General features: G+C 50.6%; 2 protein-coding genes across 2 annotated transcripts in view; one reads left to right on the top strand and one right to left on the bottom strand.

The window, feature by feature from the left end:
• The window catches only part of LOC148332927 (echinoderm microtubule-associated protein-like 6), a 27,343-nt gene extending 14,610 nt beyond the window's left edge, over positions 1–12,733 (top strand). The window contains 16 exon segments of the mRNA XM_088303881.1: positions 68–240; positions 892–1,054; positions 1,120–1,223; positions 1,798–1,951; positions 2,016–2,116; positions 6,266–6,390; positions 6,463–6,577; positions 6,911–7,082; positions 7,334–7,494; positions 7,670–7,846; positions 9,189–9,393; positions 9,903–10,164; positions 10,402–10,542; positions 11,849–12,013; positions 12,085–12,225; positions 12,471–12,733. Coding sequence (XP_088160007.1) covers positions 68–240; positions 892–1,054; positions 1,120–1,223; positions 1,798–1,951; positions 2,016–2,116; positions 6,266–6,390; positions 6,463–6,577; positions 6,911–7,082; positions 7,334–7,494; positions 7,670–7,846; positions 9,189–9,393; positions 9,903–10,164; positions 10,402–10,542; positions 11,849–12,013; positions 12,085–12,225; positions 12,471–12,640 — 2,529 coding nt within the window. The 3' untranslated portion in view covers positions 12,641–12,733.
• Positions 12,725–16,014, bottom strand: LOC148332926 (splicing regulator SDE2-like). The gene is made up of 8 exons (XM_088303415.1): positions 15,823–16,014; positions 15,185–15,305; positions 14,996–15,107; positions 13,850–14,019; positions 13,393–13,498; positions 13,208–13,321; positions 13,026–13,122; positions 12,725–12,790 (listed from the first exon to the last, which is right to left on the bottom strand). The coding sequence occupies exons 1-8, from the start codon at positions 15,937–15,939 to the stop codon at positions 12,725–12,727; spliced, it is 903 nt and encodes a 300-aa protein (XP_088159541.1). The 5' UTR covers positions 15,940–16,014.

Genomic DNA, 16,014 nt, shown 5'->3' with positions numbered 1-16,014 from the left:
CACGACACGACAAGCGCCACGTGAGCGAGCCGTGAGAGAATGCCAACAAGTGCTCTCGCTCTCCTAGAAACTCCTGAACAAGGTGACCCTGGGCCATCCTGCCAAGTGCACGTCGTACAGCCCCAACGGCGAGATGGTTTCCATCGGCATGGACAACGGCGAGTTCATCATCCTGCTGGTCAACTCGCTCACCGTCTGGGGCAAGAAACGAGACCGCAGCGTCGCCATCCAGGACGTACGGTACGAGCGGCCCCTGCAGACTGTGTCGGGGGGGGGGGGGGTCTCTTGGCAAATAGTTGCACACGCTCCTTAATTGTCCTCCCCTGCCAGCCTTCTTTGTTTTTGTGGCTCAATAAAAGATGCACAAATGCGACAGGCGTCAACGTGGGCACGACGGGAAATTTTTTTTTTACTTAATGTGACTGATGGTTCTCAGCATGGGATGTTTGGGAGAGCAAGTTTGAAGTGATGGAATTGGGAATGGCAAACAGCCAAAATGCCCTCCTAAAGTTTTCGAATGGCCACAAAGCAGCACACCTCAACATAGCTTTCACAATTCTTTTTCTTTTCTTTTTTTTTCCCCCCGGACAATTGCAATATTTGACGGAAAGATTTTAAACAGCCGCTTAGTTTTTACACCAAGATTTTGGAGCTCATCACCAGTCACCTTGTTATAAAAACGATAACTCGATTTGCAATCTGATCAGAGCTCGGACCAAACTTGTATTTATTTACTGTGCAGTGGACGGGGAGCGGCACATTTAAACAATAAACCCCTTTGCTGTAAAATCTTTCTCTGTGGATCCGCCGTATGAAAATGCAAAACATCTGCCGACGGCATTTGCGTCGCGTCCATCAAGAATGCCGCAGCCGACGTGCGCTTTTGTGCAGCTTCAGCCCAGACAACCGTTTCCTGGCGGTGGGGTGCGCCGAGAGCGCCGTGGACTTCTACGACCTTTCCCTGGGCTCCTCCCTCAACCGCATCGGCTACTGCAAGGACATCCCGGGCCACGTCATCCAGATGGACTTTTCGGCCGACAGCAAGCGCATCCAGGTCGGCGCGCGTCGCCCGCCCGCCGTCTCTTCTCCCGGACTGACCGCAATCGTTCCCGCCCGCAGGTGTCCACCAGCACGTACGCCCGGCAGGTGCACGAGGTTCCGTCGGGCAAGGTGGTCAGCGACGCCTCCCTGGTGGAGAGGATCACTTGGGCGACGTGGACCAGGTGAGCTCCGATGATCACTTGTTGCTTTTCTCGCGTTCGATTTTCACGCTTTTGCCGTCGCCACGCTTCGTCTCGACAACCGGGAGCGCAACGACATGGTGCGCTGTTCACATCGCAGCCCCAAAAATGGCCTTTTGGGAAATATTTTTTGCGCATTGAACACATTCTTTCATTTGGAAATAATACAGCTTTATTTATATCGGGCATTTCACAAATATGGAATATTTGCGACCATGTTAAGCTCAACCAAACAAAACATGAACCTTTTTTTTTTTTTTTTTGGAGCTGGGATGGTTTCGGGGGCTCGCTCCTCCGCGTTGGGGTGGACGTAACTGCTCACCCCTCCCCTCTCTGCTTAACCACAAAAGGAGAAAAGAAAAAGCGTGCGGCCTCTCGTCTTTCCTTTTGGTTGTATTTGGCCGGTCATAGGGCGCTTTCCGAAAGACGTTTGCCGCTTTTTGTGGCAAATGTGATGGCCGCGGCCGACGTGGCGAATGTGCTGACCAAAAAAAAAAATGCAAATCATTTCATTGAGTTGTCGTAAGGTTTTAAATTTTTTTTTTTTTTTGTGCAGCATCCTAGGCGACGAGGTTCTCGGCATTTGGCCTCGCAACGCTGACAAGGCCGACGTCAACTGCGCGTGCGTTTCCCGCGCCGGCCTCAACTTGGTGACCGGCGACGACTTCGGCCTCATCAAGCTCTTCGACTTCCCGTGCCCTGAGAAATTCGTACGACCGCATGACTGTGTGCGCAAGCGTGCGCGGCGCTGAGGCTAACCGGGGTCTGTTGCAGGCCAAGCACAAGCGCTACTTCGGACACTCGGCTCACGTGACCAACGCTCGCTTCTCCTGCGATGACAAGTTCGTCATCAGCGCCGGCGGCAGCGACTGCAGGTGACGCAACCGCCAACCAAAAAGTTTTGAGCGCCAAAAAAATGTGCCAAATTTTGCCACAACTCAAACCAAGTCTTTCTTATTTACGTTGCAGCAAGCACTTAATAATCGATAAACGGGCCGATTATTTTCTCGCCGATCAACGAGCCCAACTCCAACTCACGGCAACAATTTGAAGCTCAACAAGATCTCGCAGCGGTGACGGTATTTTCACGAGCAAATGGCGCGCTTCATTTTTTCTCCAACGCGGCGCTTCCAAAATGTGTCGCGTTTGGTGCCGACACGAAGCGGACGTGATTGAGGACGGCGTGCGTACGTGAAACGGGGAAGCGCGAAAGAGGACGCCGCTCGTCGGGAGTTTGCGGCGCACGCTTTGTATCAGCTGAGATCGAATGAGCACTGAAACGGGCTTTCAGTTTCCGCCTGCAAAATGAAACGGCTCAAAATGACTTTTAGTTCATCATTTCAGCGTGCGCTAATGCTAATTCAACGTTAGCCAAGTGTTTGAGTTGCGTGCAAGCGACGGCGTGCAACGTCGCTCTGCGCTTCGAATCATTTCTCGGCCTTCAGCATCTTTTGGTGCAGACTCGCTTTTTCCAGAGCCGGCAGCCCGGCCGGACGCCCGTTTTTGGGACGCTCCATGTAAGGCCGCGGCGGGCAATTTGTGAATGGATTGTGGAGGCTTGCGCAAAAGCCGCCATCGTTTCGGAGGAGCCGTACGGCAACAAAAATTCTTTGCTCCGGCTGCCTTTTTGAAAACGTCCGCTAGCATGCTAACGTTTGTTTTTCCATGCCTGCGCCTTTGAACGCGGTGCGCCTTGTGCTCGTGAAAATACAGTCATGGATTTTCAAACTCAGTTGATGACTTGATTCATCGTGGCACCTTTAGAAACCACTTTTTCTTTTGCTCTTTGAAATGAAAAGAAGGAAGGATACAAACGGCTGATTCCTGACATGATTGTGTTTTTCCTTCCAGTTTGTTTGTGTGGAAATGTCAATAGTTGGCAGCGTCCTCCAGCGTGGCGGCACCTTGCGACCTGCGACCTCATCGGAGCCGAGGATGTGCCTTCCCACTCGGCGCAAAGCGGATTGGTTTTGGGGGCGCGGTGCCGCAGAGTCACCACGGGAAGCTGAGCGCAGACAAAGGTGGCGGCTCACCTCGCCGACCTCACCGCGGCGCACGCTTACTCGCGGTTAGCTTCGCGACACTCGTTGGCCTTTTCTACACTTGATGCGAATCGAAACCGGATCAAAAATACGTTGAACCGGCCGTTTCTCGTGGCCGATGGATTTCTTCCACGACGTCACGCACACACGTACGTGCACACGTGCAGAAACTCCGATATACACGCGCAGAGGCTTCGGAACACGATCGGCATGGGGGCCGCGTATTCGGAGGACAACAATGTGGAAGGTTGGGGAGACTGAAAGTCACAAGACAGTGACGCACTCTCTCTCTCGCTCTCTCGCTCTCGCTCGCCCGTTCCCGGCAGTCATGATTTGCTCAGGTGTGCGTTGGCTTCAGACACAACGGACTCGAGCGTATTACGTTTAAAATGACGTTTGAAAGCTGTGTAGCGGCGCTGGGCAATTCCAAACGAGCAATTGAAAGCATTTCAACTTGACAGCTTGTTTCATCGCCCCACAAACGCAAATTTCCAAATAAAAGTCTGCAATTTTTGACCGACTGACTTGCAACGTGACCGATTCCAACTTTTGCAAGAAATCTTGCCACTGTTTTCCAAACGCAATTCGAATATCAAAACGTTTGATCAAAAGCAGCACTTTTCCGGGCCGAAATTTGTGTCGCGAGAAAGAGAGAGAGTACGTTGTGCAATCATTGTGTTGAAAAAAAAAAATCACCATTTTTCAGAATATTTAATTCAGGTGAATATTTTTGGAGGAATGCGACCATTTGTCTCAAGCTGTTTTTGTGGCTCTGCCGAACGGCCGCTTGAGCTCAAATTGTGGTGACCCAATCAACTCGGACTGATTTCGACCTTATTGTGTTGCGCAGAATCGTTTTTTTGTACATTGGGAAAAAAAAACAAAAAAAGGGTTTGGCAGCAAAAGCAAGGCTGTTGGCTAGCTTGCGTTGTTTTTTTTAGTTGCTGCGGTACATGCATGGTTTGTTCAGCAACGTTAGCTTCATTAGCGAGGCGAGCTCATGTCGCGCTGTTGCTAACGCTATGGACTTGTTGACGTTTAGCTTATCTTAGCACGTGCAAAGTGTTATGTGTGATTGGCATGTTGCATATTTTGTCTTTGTGTTTGTTTACGTTCAGCGCTCGCATTTTATTTGGGCGGGCAAACAAACGCTGTTTACAATCAGTCCTGATTAGCCTAGCTTACCATCGAAGAAAGTGAACGCTCGGCTCGGCTCGGCTAATGGCGCTATATGAGCTGCGGTTGTTTGTGACATTTGATGGTGGTCAGTGTAAAAAAAAAAAGTGAGTGCAGAAAAAAAAACTTCTTTGACTTCTTTTCCAATAAAAGTACATGTGACATTCATATTGTTCAATGTCATGAGTCAACAAATTATGAGCTGCATTTTTTTTAAACACTTTATTTGTATGTTAATAATAAGGCCGGACGGTCGAGGCCGGAACGATACAGAGATTGCTGCAGGAGGGCGGGAGACTGACCGGCAAAAAATGGTCAAGTGCCAAGCACTGATGATTTCAAAAAATGTCAAACACAAAGAAGTATGTTGTGAGAAGCGACATTACTCGCAGCATTTATTGATTATGCTTTAAAAAAATTCGGACCAATACAAGTATGGACGCACTTAAAAAAGAAGGAACCACAAACCTGTAAGACGACAATGAATGAAAATTCTACATGAATTACTATAGAACTAAATGTAACAAAATAAGAATAAGTGGTTTGAATTAGATGGCGGGCACTTGACGTCACTAATGCTGCAGTTGCACACTCCGCGCCGACGGGGGCGCCAACGTATAAGCTGCACTTCCGGGCACAGTGAAGTGTCATGGCGGCGCCCTTCGAGACGACACAAATCAACATCAAACCATCCAGTCGGGATTGAGTCCTTTTTTTTCAGGTCAGCACTGACACACAGTCGCACTTCTTTCATCTTTCGAGACATTTTTGACGTGCATTTGTCGCCAAATCCGTTTCCGTCCAAAACGTTTAAAAAACGTCCAGACGTGATGTTCGATTCGTTGAAATCGTCCACGTCTAGATTATTATTTCGCCAACATTACGTTCATGGATGCAGAGAAATGTTTGCGTTCTAAATCAGATTTGGTTCTTGGCCCGTGGACGGTTTTAAAAAAAAAAACATTTTCTCGATTGTATGCGTGCAAGTACATTGGAGGACTGCATACCCTTGCATGTGAAGGTAATAAGTTCCTTTTCAATATTACCGTATTTGTAGAGTAACTCGGTTACTCAAGTTTAAGTTAGTTTTATTTTATTTTTAGTTTTTTGCAAACCGAGTCTTAATTTATTTCCTACCGATTTTGACACTCTGAAAGGAAAATTTCATTCTGGAGCTGTTCAAGTTAACTCGGAATGAAAATATTTGGACTCTAATATGAAATGGTTCGACTCTATGCTGAGAGCTCTTTGATCAATATTTGTATCTATAAGATTAATTTTTTAAAATATAATTAGTGGAACTTATATATTGTCCAGTAAATAAATCATAAATGAAATGATCACACAAACACACTCAAATGAATTTACACACCAAAAATAGCGTATTTGTTAGCGTTTGATCATGCTACCAAATCCAATAGATCGAAATATGTATGCATGCCGGCACTGCTTTGAATATTTTTCGTTTAGTTTGATGGCGGCACGGTGGTCGACCGGTTAGCACGATGGCCTCACAGCGAGAGACGGCATCGGGCGTGGGTTCGATCCCGGCTCCGGCCATCCTGTGTGGAGTTTGCATGTCCTCCCCGTGCCTGCGTGGCTTTCCTCTGGGTACTCCGGTTTGCTCCCACATTCCAAAAACATGCTTGGCAGGTCTAAATTGCCCCTCGGTATGAGTGTGAGCGCGGATGGTGCCCTGCAATTGGCTGGCAACCCTTTGAGGGTGTTTGATTTGAGCATGTGCGAGTTGCCTTCACTGCCGCGTTTGAAAAGTGACTTTGTCTTTACCTCTCGCTCGTCTGTCAGCGACGATGCTGCCGATGACGGCGCTTCCGTCGTTGGCGCGCTTGCGGCACCTTGCCAACTTGCCGCCTTTGCCCGTTCTGTGCCGTCCCGTGTCCTCCGCCGCCTCTCTGCTGGCCTCCAAGCAGGTGAGTGAGCAAGCGAGCGCTCGTCGTCCCCGCCGCCTCGCGCTTTGAAACCGAGCCCAAACCCCACTGCAGGTCAAAGGTCAGAGGAAGGGGCAGAGGCCAATGGTGAAAGCCAATAAGCCGGAAGTGGAGATCAGGCAGACCATGACCGTGGAGGCCCTCGCACGAGCCATGAACAAACACCCCGGTAAATTCCTCCACCTTCTCACTTTTGTTTTTGTTTCTGGTCGCCATTTTGGATTTTGTCTTTTCCGATAATGCGGACCAAACTCTGACATGGGCGGAAGACGGACCGAACCGTCCGTATTAATTAGGGGGCTCGGTTCCCTGTCGTCCCCCCAACGAATTCCTCGAGGGACACGGTCGCACGCCTTCTCCGAGGCTCGCCGGTTGGGCGAACTCGCGTGCACCCTCGAGGACCGGCCGGGACGAGAACCGCACCGCTCCTCTTGAATTTGGAGATTCGACGTCCCGGCGGTTTACTTGTTTAGTCAATAATTGCGAGTGTGCGTGCACGTAGCTCACGTGTTGGAGACGCTGAAGAACACGCCGTTGGACGTGTCGCGGGTGGACGCGTCGTCTGTGCTGGAGGAGCGATGGATCAAGGAAGCGGTGACGCGCTCCGGCATGAAGTTCCGCTGGAAGAAGCTGAGCGAGACGCCGCCGCGCCACAACAGAGACGCCGTGCCCAGGTGAGCCGCTGGCCGGGCTGAGCTAAGCTAAGCCACGAGAAACGATTTCAGGGTTTGATTGAAAAAGGAGAGGATTTGAGTGAAAGCTGTTTCTTGGCGTGACACAAAATTAGGATTTAATAAGCTGGCTTTTTTTTTCCCCACGACTTTTTTTTTGACTCCGGACAGCAAGTGGCAATTATTTGAAAGCAAGTGAATTGCTTTTCAAAAGCAGTCTGGCTCCATCGTTTGTTCCGCGTGTGAATGCGCAGACCCCCCGCGGACGCCAGCAGGCTGGTGCGGCGCCCCCCGGTGGTCACCATCATGGGCCACGTGGACCACGGCAAGACCACGCTGTTGGACAGTCTGAGGAAAAGCCAACTGGCCGCCACCGAGGCCGGCGGCATCACGCAGCACATCGGCGCCTTCGCAGGTACTCGTTGCGTTCACGTCGGCCTTTTGTGCTTCCGCTTTTGTCCGGCCTCCAATTGGACCGAGACGCACGATTGAGCTGCTCGAGCGGCCAACTCTGACAAATGTTGTATGGGTACGCGCCTACTTTGTTGCCGGTTTTCCACTTTTGATAGCGCACTGTTTGTGAGCCGCAGTGGAGTTGGCGACGGGCGAGAGGATGACGTTCCTGGACACGCCGGGTCACGCCGCCTTTTCGGCCATGAGGGCCCGTGGCGCCCACGCCACCGACATCGTCATCCTGGTGGTTGCCGCTGACGACGGCGTCATGAACCAGACCGTCGAGTCCATCCGGCACGCCAAGCGGGCGGCAGGTAGCGAGCGACCGGTGCCGGCGTGTTTGCGGATGTCAAGGCTGACTTTCTAATTTTCATGGGTTTTTTTCTGCAAAAAAATGGAAGCATGGGTGGGCCACGTTGACATTCTTTAACTTTCACGGAATTATCCCGATTTTTATTTTATTTTATTTCTTTTTTTTCCCCATATGGAGTATTTTTTTTTTTATCACTGCTGTTGGGCAAAAACACGAGCGGCGCTAGAGGAGGGTTGAGTTGAGGAAGTCGTTCGACGTCTGAATACAAAAAGCCAGCTGACTTGCATGTTTTTTTTTTTTTTTTCAATAGTATCCCAAAAAAATCTGCGTTGCAAACGTTGCCTTTCATGATCAGAATTGGAACTTTTTGTGAAGCTCGCATCAAAACTTTGTTGCGTTGCAGTTCCGCTGATCGTGGCGGTGAACAAATGCGACAAAGCTCGAGCCGATCCGCAGCGGGTCAAACGGGAACTGCTGGCCCACGACGTGGTGTGCGAGGACTTTGGCGGAGACGTGCAGGCGGTCCACGTCTCGGCACTGACGGGCGACAACCTGCCGGCGCTGGCTGAGGCCACGGCGGCGCTCGCCGACATTCTTGAGCTCAAAGCGGAAGCCGACGGCGCCGTCGAGGGCCTCGTGGTCGAGAGTCGCACGGACAAGGGCAAAGGGTGGGACGCCGCCGCCGCCGCCGCCGCCGCCGCCTGATCCTTCCCTCGCTCTTTGCCAAATGATGTAGTTGTGATGTTTGTCCACGTGTGCGTATGACGGGCTCAACGTCTACGAGAGGACAGCCGTCCCTTTTTTTTTTTTGTCATTTGCCAGCCACATATTCGTCGACATTGCTCATGATGAGTTTGTGTTAAGAAATTGAGCTTTTGAGAAGCCGAATTGAAGAAAGAAGCTGAAGTCAAAGTGTTTTTTATTTTTCAAATTATTGGAATGTCTTCAAAAGACGTTCGATTGGTTGCCTCCTTTTTTGTCTAAGTTTGAACATTCCATTTGTTGAACGTGACTTTTCCAGCTCTGCGTCTTTTCCCGTCTCGTTTGGCTCACTTTTTTGCAAATGTCGTCGTCTTGCGACCTTTCTCCCTCCAAATCTGCTCGGAAGGTTCGGCTCCATTTGGAATACAAAGAAAGTCATTTGAAATAATGAGCTGGTTTGAGGGCGCCACAGGTTGCCGAACTCCGACCCAACACTCGACTTTCATGCTATTTTCAATTCTTGTTTCTTTTGTCGCATTTTAGTTTTTCTTTGCTTTACGGCATGGCGGCAATTCGTTTCCCCAAATGATTGTTTGCTTGTTCGGCGCGGCAACGGACGCCGACTTGCTTGTCGCCCTCAGTCCTGTGACGACCACGCTCGTCCAGCGGGGGGCGCTGCGGCGAGGCTGCGTGCTGGTGGCGGGCAAGACGTGGGCCAAGGTGCGCTTCCTATTGGACGAGAACAGCCGCACGGTAGAGGAGGCGGGGCCCGGCGTGGCGGTGGAGGTGGTGGGCTGGAAGGACACGCCCTCCGCCGGAGACGTCATCCTGGAGGTGGAGTCGGAGGTCGGTGTGTCGCCTTGTTGCACCTCGACTGAGGAGAATGTTTGTTTTTTGCGGACGAAAAGTTATCACTTGGCGTTTAGGCATTTTTTAGATCGATACCACGACTATTTTTTTAGATTCTAATGTTTGTTTTTAATTGCTTTTATTGATGTACGGCGTCCTTGAAGGTCTTGGAAGGCGCTTGCAAATTGAATTTATGATTATTAGAATTATTATCTTTGTTCCGAAAAATGGATGAAATGTCATTTTTAAAGACAAATCTCAATTTGCATCAGAAAATGGCCACAAGAGGACGCCGGATTCCGGCATCGGCCGCTGTCGCGTCTTCCGATAGCTGGTATCTGTGTTTGCCAGTGGCCGTTCATCAGAATTGTATTTTTTCCAAGATGAAGATGCGATGCGATGCCCCTCCCACCGCCGCCGTCGCGGCTTGAGGTTGAAACGGGGACGCCGGGTCGCGTTCTTGGCCTGGACATACACAAATCGGACAGAATGTTTTGCGTCTGCAGCAGCGCGCCAGAGAGGTGGTGGCCTGGCGGAGTCAGGAGGAGGAGCTGGAGAGGCTGGAGGCGGAGCAAAGCGCCGTGGCGGCCAAGCGGCGGCAACACGACGACGCCTACAAGAAGGAGAGGGCGGAGCTGGCGCACCTCGGCTGGCGGCAGAGGAAGTCCTTGCTGTACCGCAACAACAAGAGCAAGTTTGTCAGCAGGCCCAGCGAGAAGACGGCGGCGGCGGCGACCGCGCTTGCCAGCCTGCCGCTCGTCATCAAAGGTACCGACAACGCTCTCGATCGCAAAAAGAGAGCATTGTCGTTTGCATGAACTGACCAACCGGAACATTGTGGGGCCCGATTTGAAACATTTGCTTCCCACGGAAGTTCACCAGAAGCTAATTAGTTTCACCTTTTAGAGGTAAAAAATAAAAAATCACCTCATTAACAAAGACGACAAGATGAATTTGGTGAAGCCTTCAGGGAATGTCAGCCGTGTTTGTTTTTGTGTCGGCTAGCTGACGTGGACGGCTCCTTGGAGACCATCTTGAACATCCTGGACACGTACGACGGCGAGCATCAGTGCGGCCTGGACGTCGTTCACTTTGGCATCGGCGACGTCTCCGAAAACGACCTCAACATGGCGGAAACGTTTGGAGGTACGAAGCAACGCAAAAGTGCGAGCGTGCGTCGACGTCGTCGCTCACGTTGCTCACCACTCGCGCATCTGTGACTGAATGCGTGCGCGTGCTTCTAAAAGGCGAGCCGGGCCGGTGATGATGTTGACGCGCTGAAATATTGAGGCCATTGCCAACGTTTCCATTTGATTTGGAATTGAATTGATTGTCGAGCATGAATCATTGCAATGGAAAACAGAATTTGATTTGAACTGATTTCTGTTCAGCAAATGTGCTCCAGTTTCTCTCAGATTTGGCTTTGGAAATTCTTCAAGTTGGCCACTTAAGCCTTTTTTGCTGGTCTGCGGCCGCGATCTCGGTACCGGTCCAGCTTCGACCCTCAAGCTTTATTCATTTTTTTTTTTTTTTGCTTGACGTTTGGACTATTGCGGCTCACCCAAACTCAAGCGTCCGCGACGTCTCCCATTTGGCCGCTCAGAAGGTGCCGACTGCGTACGACCGCATGCCAAAGACGTTTTTGTTTACATTTCAAAGATCAAATGCGGCAATTCATTCGGAGGGATGCAAACGGTCTCAGAATTGGAGAAAGAAACATTCTGAATTGAGATCGAAAGAGAAATTAATGTCAACTGTGATTCAACGACAAATGATTTGAAAACAAAATCATCACTTCTAGTTTCGTCTGATAAATTCTTTTTATTAAACGCAGCAAAAACAAAACTGCTCATGTTCATGATCGACATTTTGTTACGTAAATGCCACTGACATATTTGAATCCTTCAAGAGGGAAAAACGAATTTTCATTGACATCATTTTTTTTTAAAGTGTCAACGGTTAAACTTGCACACTTTTTTTGTTTGTTTGCTTTTTATGCCACACCAAATTGGAATAAAAGGTCAAAAGATGACTTTACTTTGGCCTTTGATTTTGAATCAAAGTCCTCTCGTTGGGATGGCCGAGTGTGCCTCAGCGCCGCTTTGGTTGCGGGATCACAAAAAACACTTTTGATGATTTTTTTTTTTCAATCAGTTGCCACTGATTCACAGTTCACATTAATTTCTCTTACAATCTCAATTGAGAACGTTTCTTGGTGATGTTGCGGCCGCCTGCTCGCGGAGACGTTTCATAACATGAGTTTGATTTCAAAGGAGGGCAGCGGCCCTCGCTTTCGGCGCGTTACCGAAACGCATCGTGATGCACCGCATCGGCTTGGCGTCTGCCTGAAAACGGGCAAGAGCGCAAGCCGCTGCCGGCCTGAGCGCAGTGAAAATGGGCAAGAGCGCAAGCCGCCGCCGCCGCTCACGCGCGTCCTCTCGGCTTCCTGCAGGCAGCGTGTACGGCTTCAACGTGGCGGCGAGCAAAGCCATCCGGCAAACGGCGTCGCATCGCAACGTCCCCGTCAGACTTCACGACGTCATCTACAAAATGGTGGACGAGCTCAAGGCCGAGATCGCCGACAAGCTACCGCCGCTGGTCACTCGCCACGTCGTGGGTGAGTCGCGACGGGCCTGATGATGGGTTCCGCCCTCCACTCCACCTCTGACCCTTTGGCTCCGCCCCCAGGCGAGGCCAACGTTCTGGCTGTATTCGACGTGACGGCGGGCAAGAAGAAGATGGCGGTGGCCGGCTGCCGCGTGCTGAAAGGTCAGCTGGAGCGCAAGATGAAGTTTCGGCTGATTCGTGGCGGCGAGATGCTGTGGGAGGGTGAGTGTCGTCACCGGCGCCACCGCCAGGCTTTTGTCACGCGTCATCAGTATCTACTTGATGCTGTCGTCCTGGCTTTCACGCCCAACCACAAGCGCCAAGCTTAATCGATGCGCATCTTCTCCTTGAGAAATGGAATCGTCGCCTCCGAGGCAATGCAGAAGCGGCAGCGTAATCGCGAAAAGCGGATGGAAGATGTTGACAAAATGTTGAAGCAAAGCCGTTTTATTGGCACGTTTGTTCAGGTGGCTTGCTGGCGCTGAAGCATCACAAGGACGACGTGAGCGCCGTCGGGGCGGGCGGCGAGTGCGGCCTGTTGGCCGACGGCAATGTGACCTTCCTGCCCGGCGACGTCGTCCAGTGCTTCCGGGAAGAGGAGGCGCCCCAGGTCAGCGTCTGGGATCCCGGTTTCTGAAGGGCTTTGCCCCAAAAAAAAAACAACAAAAAACCAAAACAAAAAACCGAAACAAAGCAGTCTACGGGGAAAAGAAAACGATGCTCACTTGCACGAGCGCCGGCTCAGCGATTCCTCGTTGTGATGCACGCCGACGGCGCCCCCTGCTGGCTGTGGAGAGCACACACAATACAACACAACAATTGTGAGAAGAAATGTGTACTATGCTAAGTGAAAATGAATAAAATACAATCCAAACCAATTTGATGTTGAGGCTTACACGTCTCGTCAAGTCTGCACACTTTTTATATATTTTTTTTGTTTTTTTAAGGCGACCATGTCAAGTAAGGTTCATTGTTTTGTCATTTCATGAGCATCCATCAGAGTAGCTGAACAAAGTTGTTACCTGCAAGCCAGGTGAGCAGCTGGCTGCCACAGCCCTCTCCTCTTCAGTGGGCGTGGTCTCCTCCACATGCACTTCCTGTAAGGGCGGGTCCCGCATCCTGAGCACAAAACATTCGCTTGCTGGCGCCAATCGTTTGACAAACAAAACCGTCGACTCAATCGGAACTAAATGAGCCGTCCAACCTCTCGCCAGTCGCAGGCTCCGCCTCCCGTCCCGTTGCGGTGGCGTGACACTTTGACATCGCTGTAGACTCTTTGTCATCGTCATCTTCTGAGCTCAAATCGTCCAAGCCGGTCCTGCGCAAGCGAGCACCAACAGACGTCACCGAGGTTATCGAGTCGCCGCGCGTCTTTGCGCCGCCGCTCACCAAGAACACGCCCCCGTCGTCTTCTTCTTCTTGATTGGCGGCTGGCGGCAGCTGGAGCCGGGTCGCTTAGAGGCCTTTGCCTGCGAACCGGATGCCGCCTGCAGACCTGGGCGGAGCACGACACGTGCGACAAGTCAGTGGGCGTCGGCGCCGCAATCTGTGCCGCACTTTGATGACAAAAGCATGCGAGCTCGCCAAAGTTTTGGAGTGAGGACGAAAGCGAGTGACGAGCGCGAGATGGACAGCAGAAGTTAACGAGCGCAAATGGCGACATTCACGCGCGGCCATTTTAAATGGGACTAAGCGTCCGCTCGTTCACAAAAACGCATCGTTGGCAGCGTTCAACGTTTCACAAATCGCAAAGTGGAACCCTGCGAGAGATTTAGCTCGGTCCTTCCAAAAAAAAAAAAAAAAGAGGAAACAAGATGCCAGCAGGTATTCAAATGTGCGTGCTCACCTTTGAGCACGGAGTCCTCGAGCCTCTCGGCCAGGCTGTGACACTGAAGCTGGTAGGCGGGGTCGCTGAACTGATGTTTGGGCTCGGCCAGTTTCCTCTCCAGACGTTCGGCACGCCGCTGCTCCTTCTCGGCTTCGCGATCCGCTTGGCGCTTCAGCCACTCGCCCATCCTGCCGTCGGAGGAAGTTCGCAAGTCTTACTTTGACAAAAGACGCTAATCGGTCCGCCTTCACGAAAGATCGTTTGCACACGAAGATCGACTCAAAAATCAAAAGAGTCGCCTCACAAATTGCTGATTGACGAGCTATCGATGAATCGCTTCAAGCGGTGCTGATTATGGCGGCACCGTGTGGACTAAAGTGGTAGTGTTTCGCCTGAACTCAACCACATTCGAATGATGGACAACTTTGCGTTGCTTGAACAGCAAATGTGCACAATTTCCACCTCCATCTCTCCCGTTTCTTTGCATTTTCTCAAAACGCAAATTTTTTTGCGAGGAGTCTCTCCTTTTTGACTTGCTCGAAGGCTTTGAGGAAATCAAAAGGGACAGCAGGATCCCGGATGTGCAGGAATCACAAACGCCTCCTTGTCGTTGAGCGAGGGAAAGCCCGATAGAGGTATTGTAAGTTGTTTTTTTTTTAAAGAAGACAATGTAGAGGAAGACATTTTCCCTTTTTTGGTCTTCTTGCAGCCGTCACAACAGCAGTGATCACACATCAACTTTGCGACTTGGGGAAAGCGGGACGTCTGCACATTTGTTGATTTTGGTGAGCCGTCCTCCTCCAAGTTGCGCGGTGCCAGACCAACTCCGGCAACGGTTCCATTCAACTACTTGGAAGTTGATGTTTCATCCGTTGGGTTCAGAAAATATTTTCAGAAGGTCCAAAAGTGTTGCTTTAATTGCTGTCAGAAAATGGCTGCAGAGAGGCTGAAATCGGGAGGACAAATATCGCAAAATGACGACAAAAAATTGCCAAAATAGCTTTCAGCATCGATTATCGAATGTTCACGAGGCGACAGGCCAATTCTGTACTTAGGGATGGTAAAACATTCATTAGCTGAAAGCATATGCTAGCATGTTTTGTTTTGTTTTTAAAAAGCGAGCGGGAGCAAAATTAACGTTGCCCATCAGGCCTCGTCACTCACTCTTTCTCGTGGTTGACGTCTCGCAGGCGACGTCCGCTCAGATCGCGGCAGGCCTCGCGATTGGTCGTCTTCTCGATCTGAGCGCCGAGCGCTCGCAGCATGGAGCCGAAGCCTTCCAAGAGCAGAGAGGGGACACTTCACGTCACCCGCTTCCCATCACGCGCACGCGCACACAAAAAGCCCACTCACCCCCCTTGCCTCCCACGAGGCGTGGCGTCAGGCGATAGACGGCGCCGGCCTGCAGGCGCTCATCCAAGCGAGACACGCCACCGTCTCTGCTGACGTAGAAGTCCCGCGGTGACGCCGGCGCCTGGAATTCACGTCTTCTTTTCAATTTCTTGATTCAATTTCATGATTTCGTTAAGCAACTTCGCAGGACAGGACTGTCCACCTCGTGCATTAGCATTAGCATTAGCAAGCAGCAGCACAACTTTTAAAAAATACTTCGAGTAACAAAAATCTATTGGACTTGACACGACACTGAACTTCTGAAACAACAACCCCACACACACAGTTACATATTGTGGCCACTATTTGGAGAATAGTGAAAGCAAGACTAGTTTTGAGGGCATGCAGCCACAAATTCACATTTCGTAAGCGCAGTTTGGACTTTTATTCAATGACCTAATACGTGGCAAATGGGCATCAAATAATTTTGTGCAACCATTACAACAAAGCACAGACCTTACAAAGTGTGCGAGTTTGCCAAACGACTTTTTTTCTAGCTTCCAAAATAATTTGTGAGTGAACAAGCAGATGTTAACGTGCTAACCGTTAGCTTAGCACGTCAGTTTAATTGTTGTCACGATTTGGCCGTCCAAACTCACCCATTGTTGGCCGAACCACTCGAGAACATCTCGAACCAGCGAACCTTGTGGAAAAACACGCGGGGAAAAGCGCAAGCGGCCCGGGCCACAAACAAAAACCTCCGTGGTGGCCTCCATGACTGCAGTGAGGCCAGACTCCACTCGAAAAGACGAAAGCAAGCCAGCCGCCACTCTTATTTTCAATACTGTGCA

This window comes from Idiotropiscis lumnitzeri, chromosome 8, assembly GCF_059441095.1.
Source record: "Idiotropiscis lumnitzeri isolate Australia: NSW breed Sydney's pygmy pipehorse chromosome 8, RoL_Ilum_1.0, whole genome shotgun sequence".
Lineage (NCBI taxonomy): Eukaryota > Metazoa > Chordata > Actinopteri > Syngnathiformes > Syngnathidae > Idiotropiscis > Idiotropiscis lumnitzeri.
This window is presented reverse-complemented; position numbering and strand designations above follow the sequence as displayed.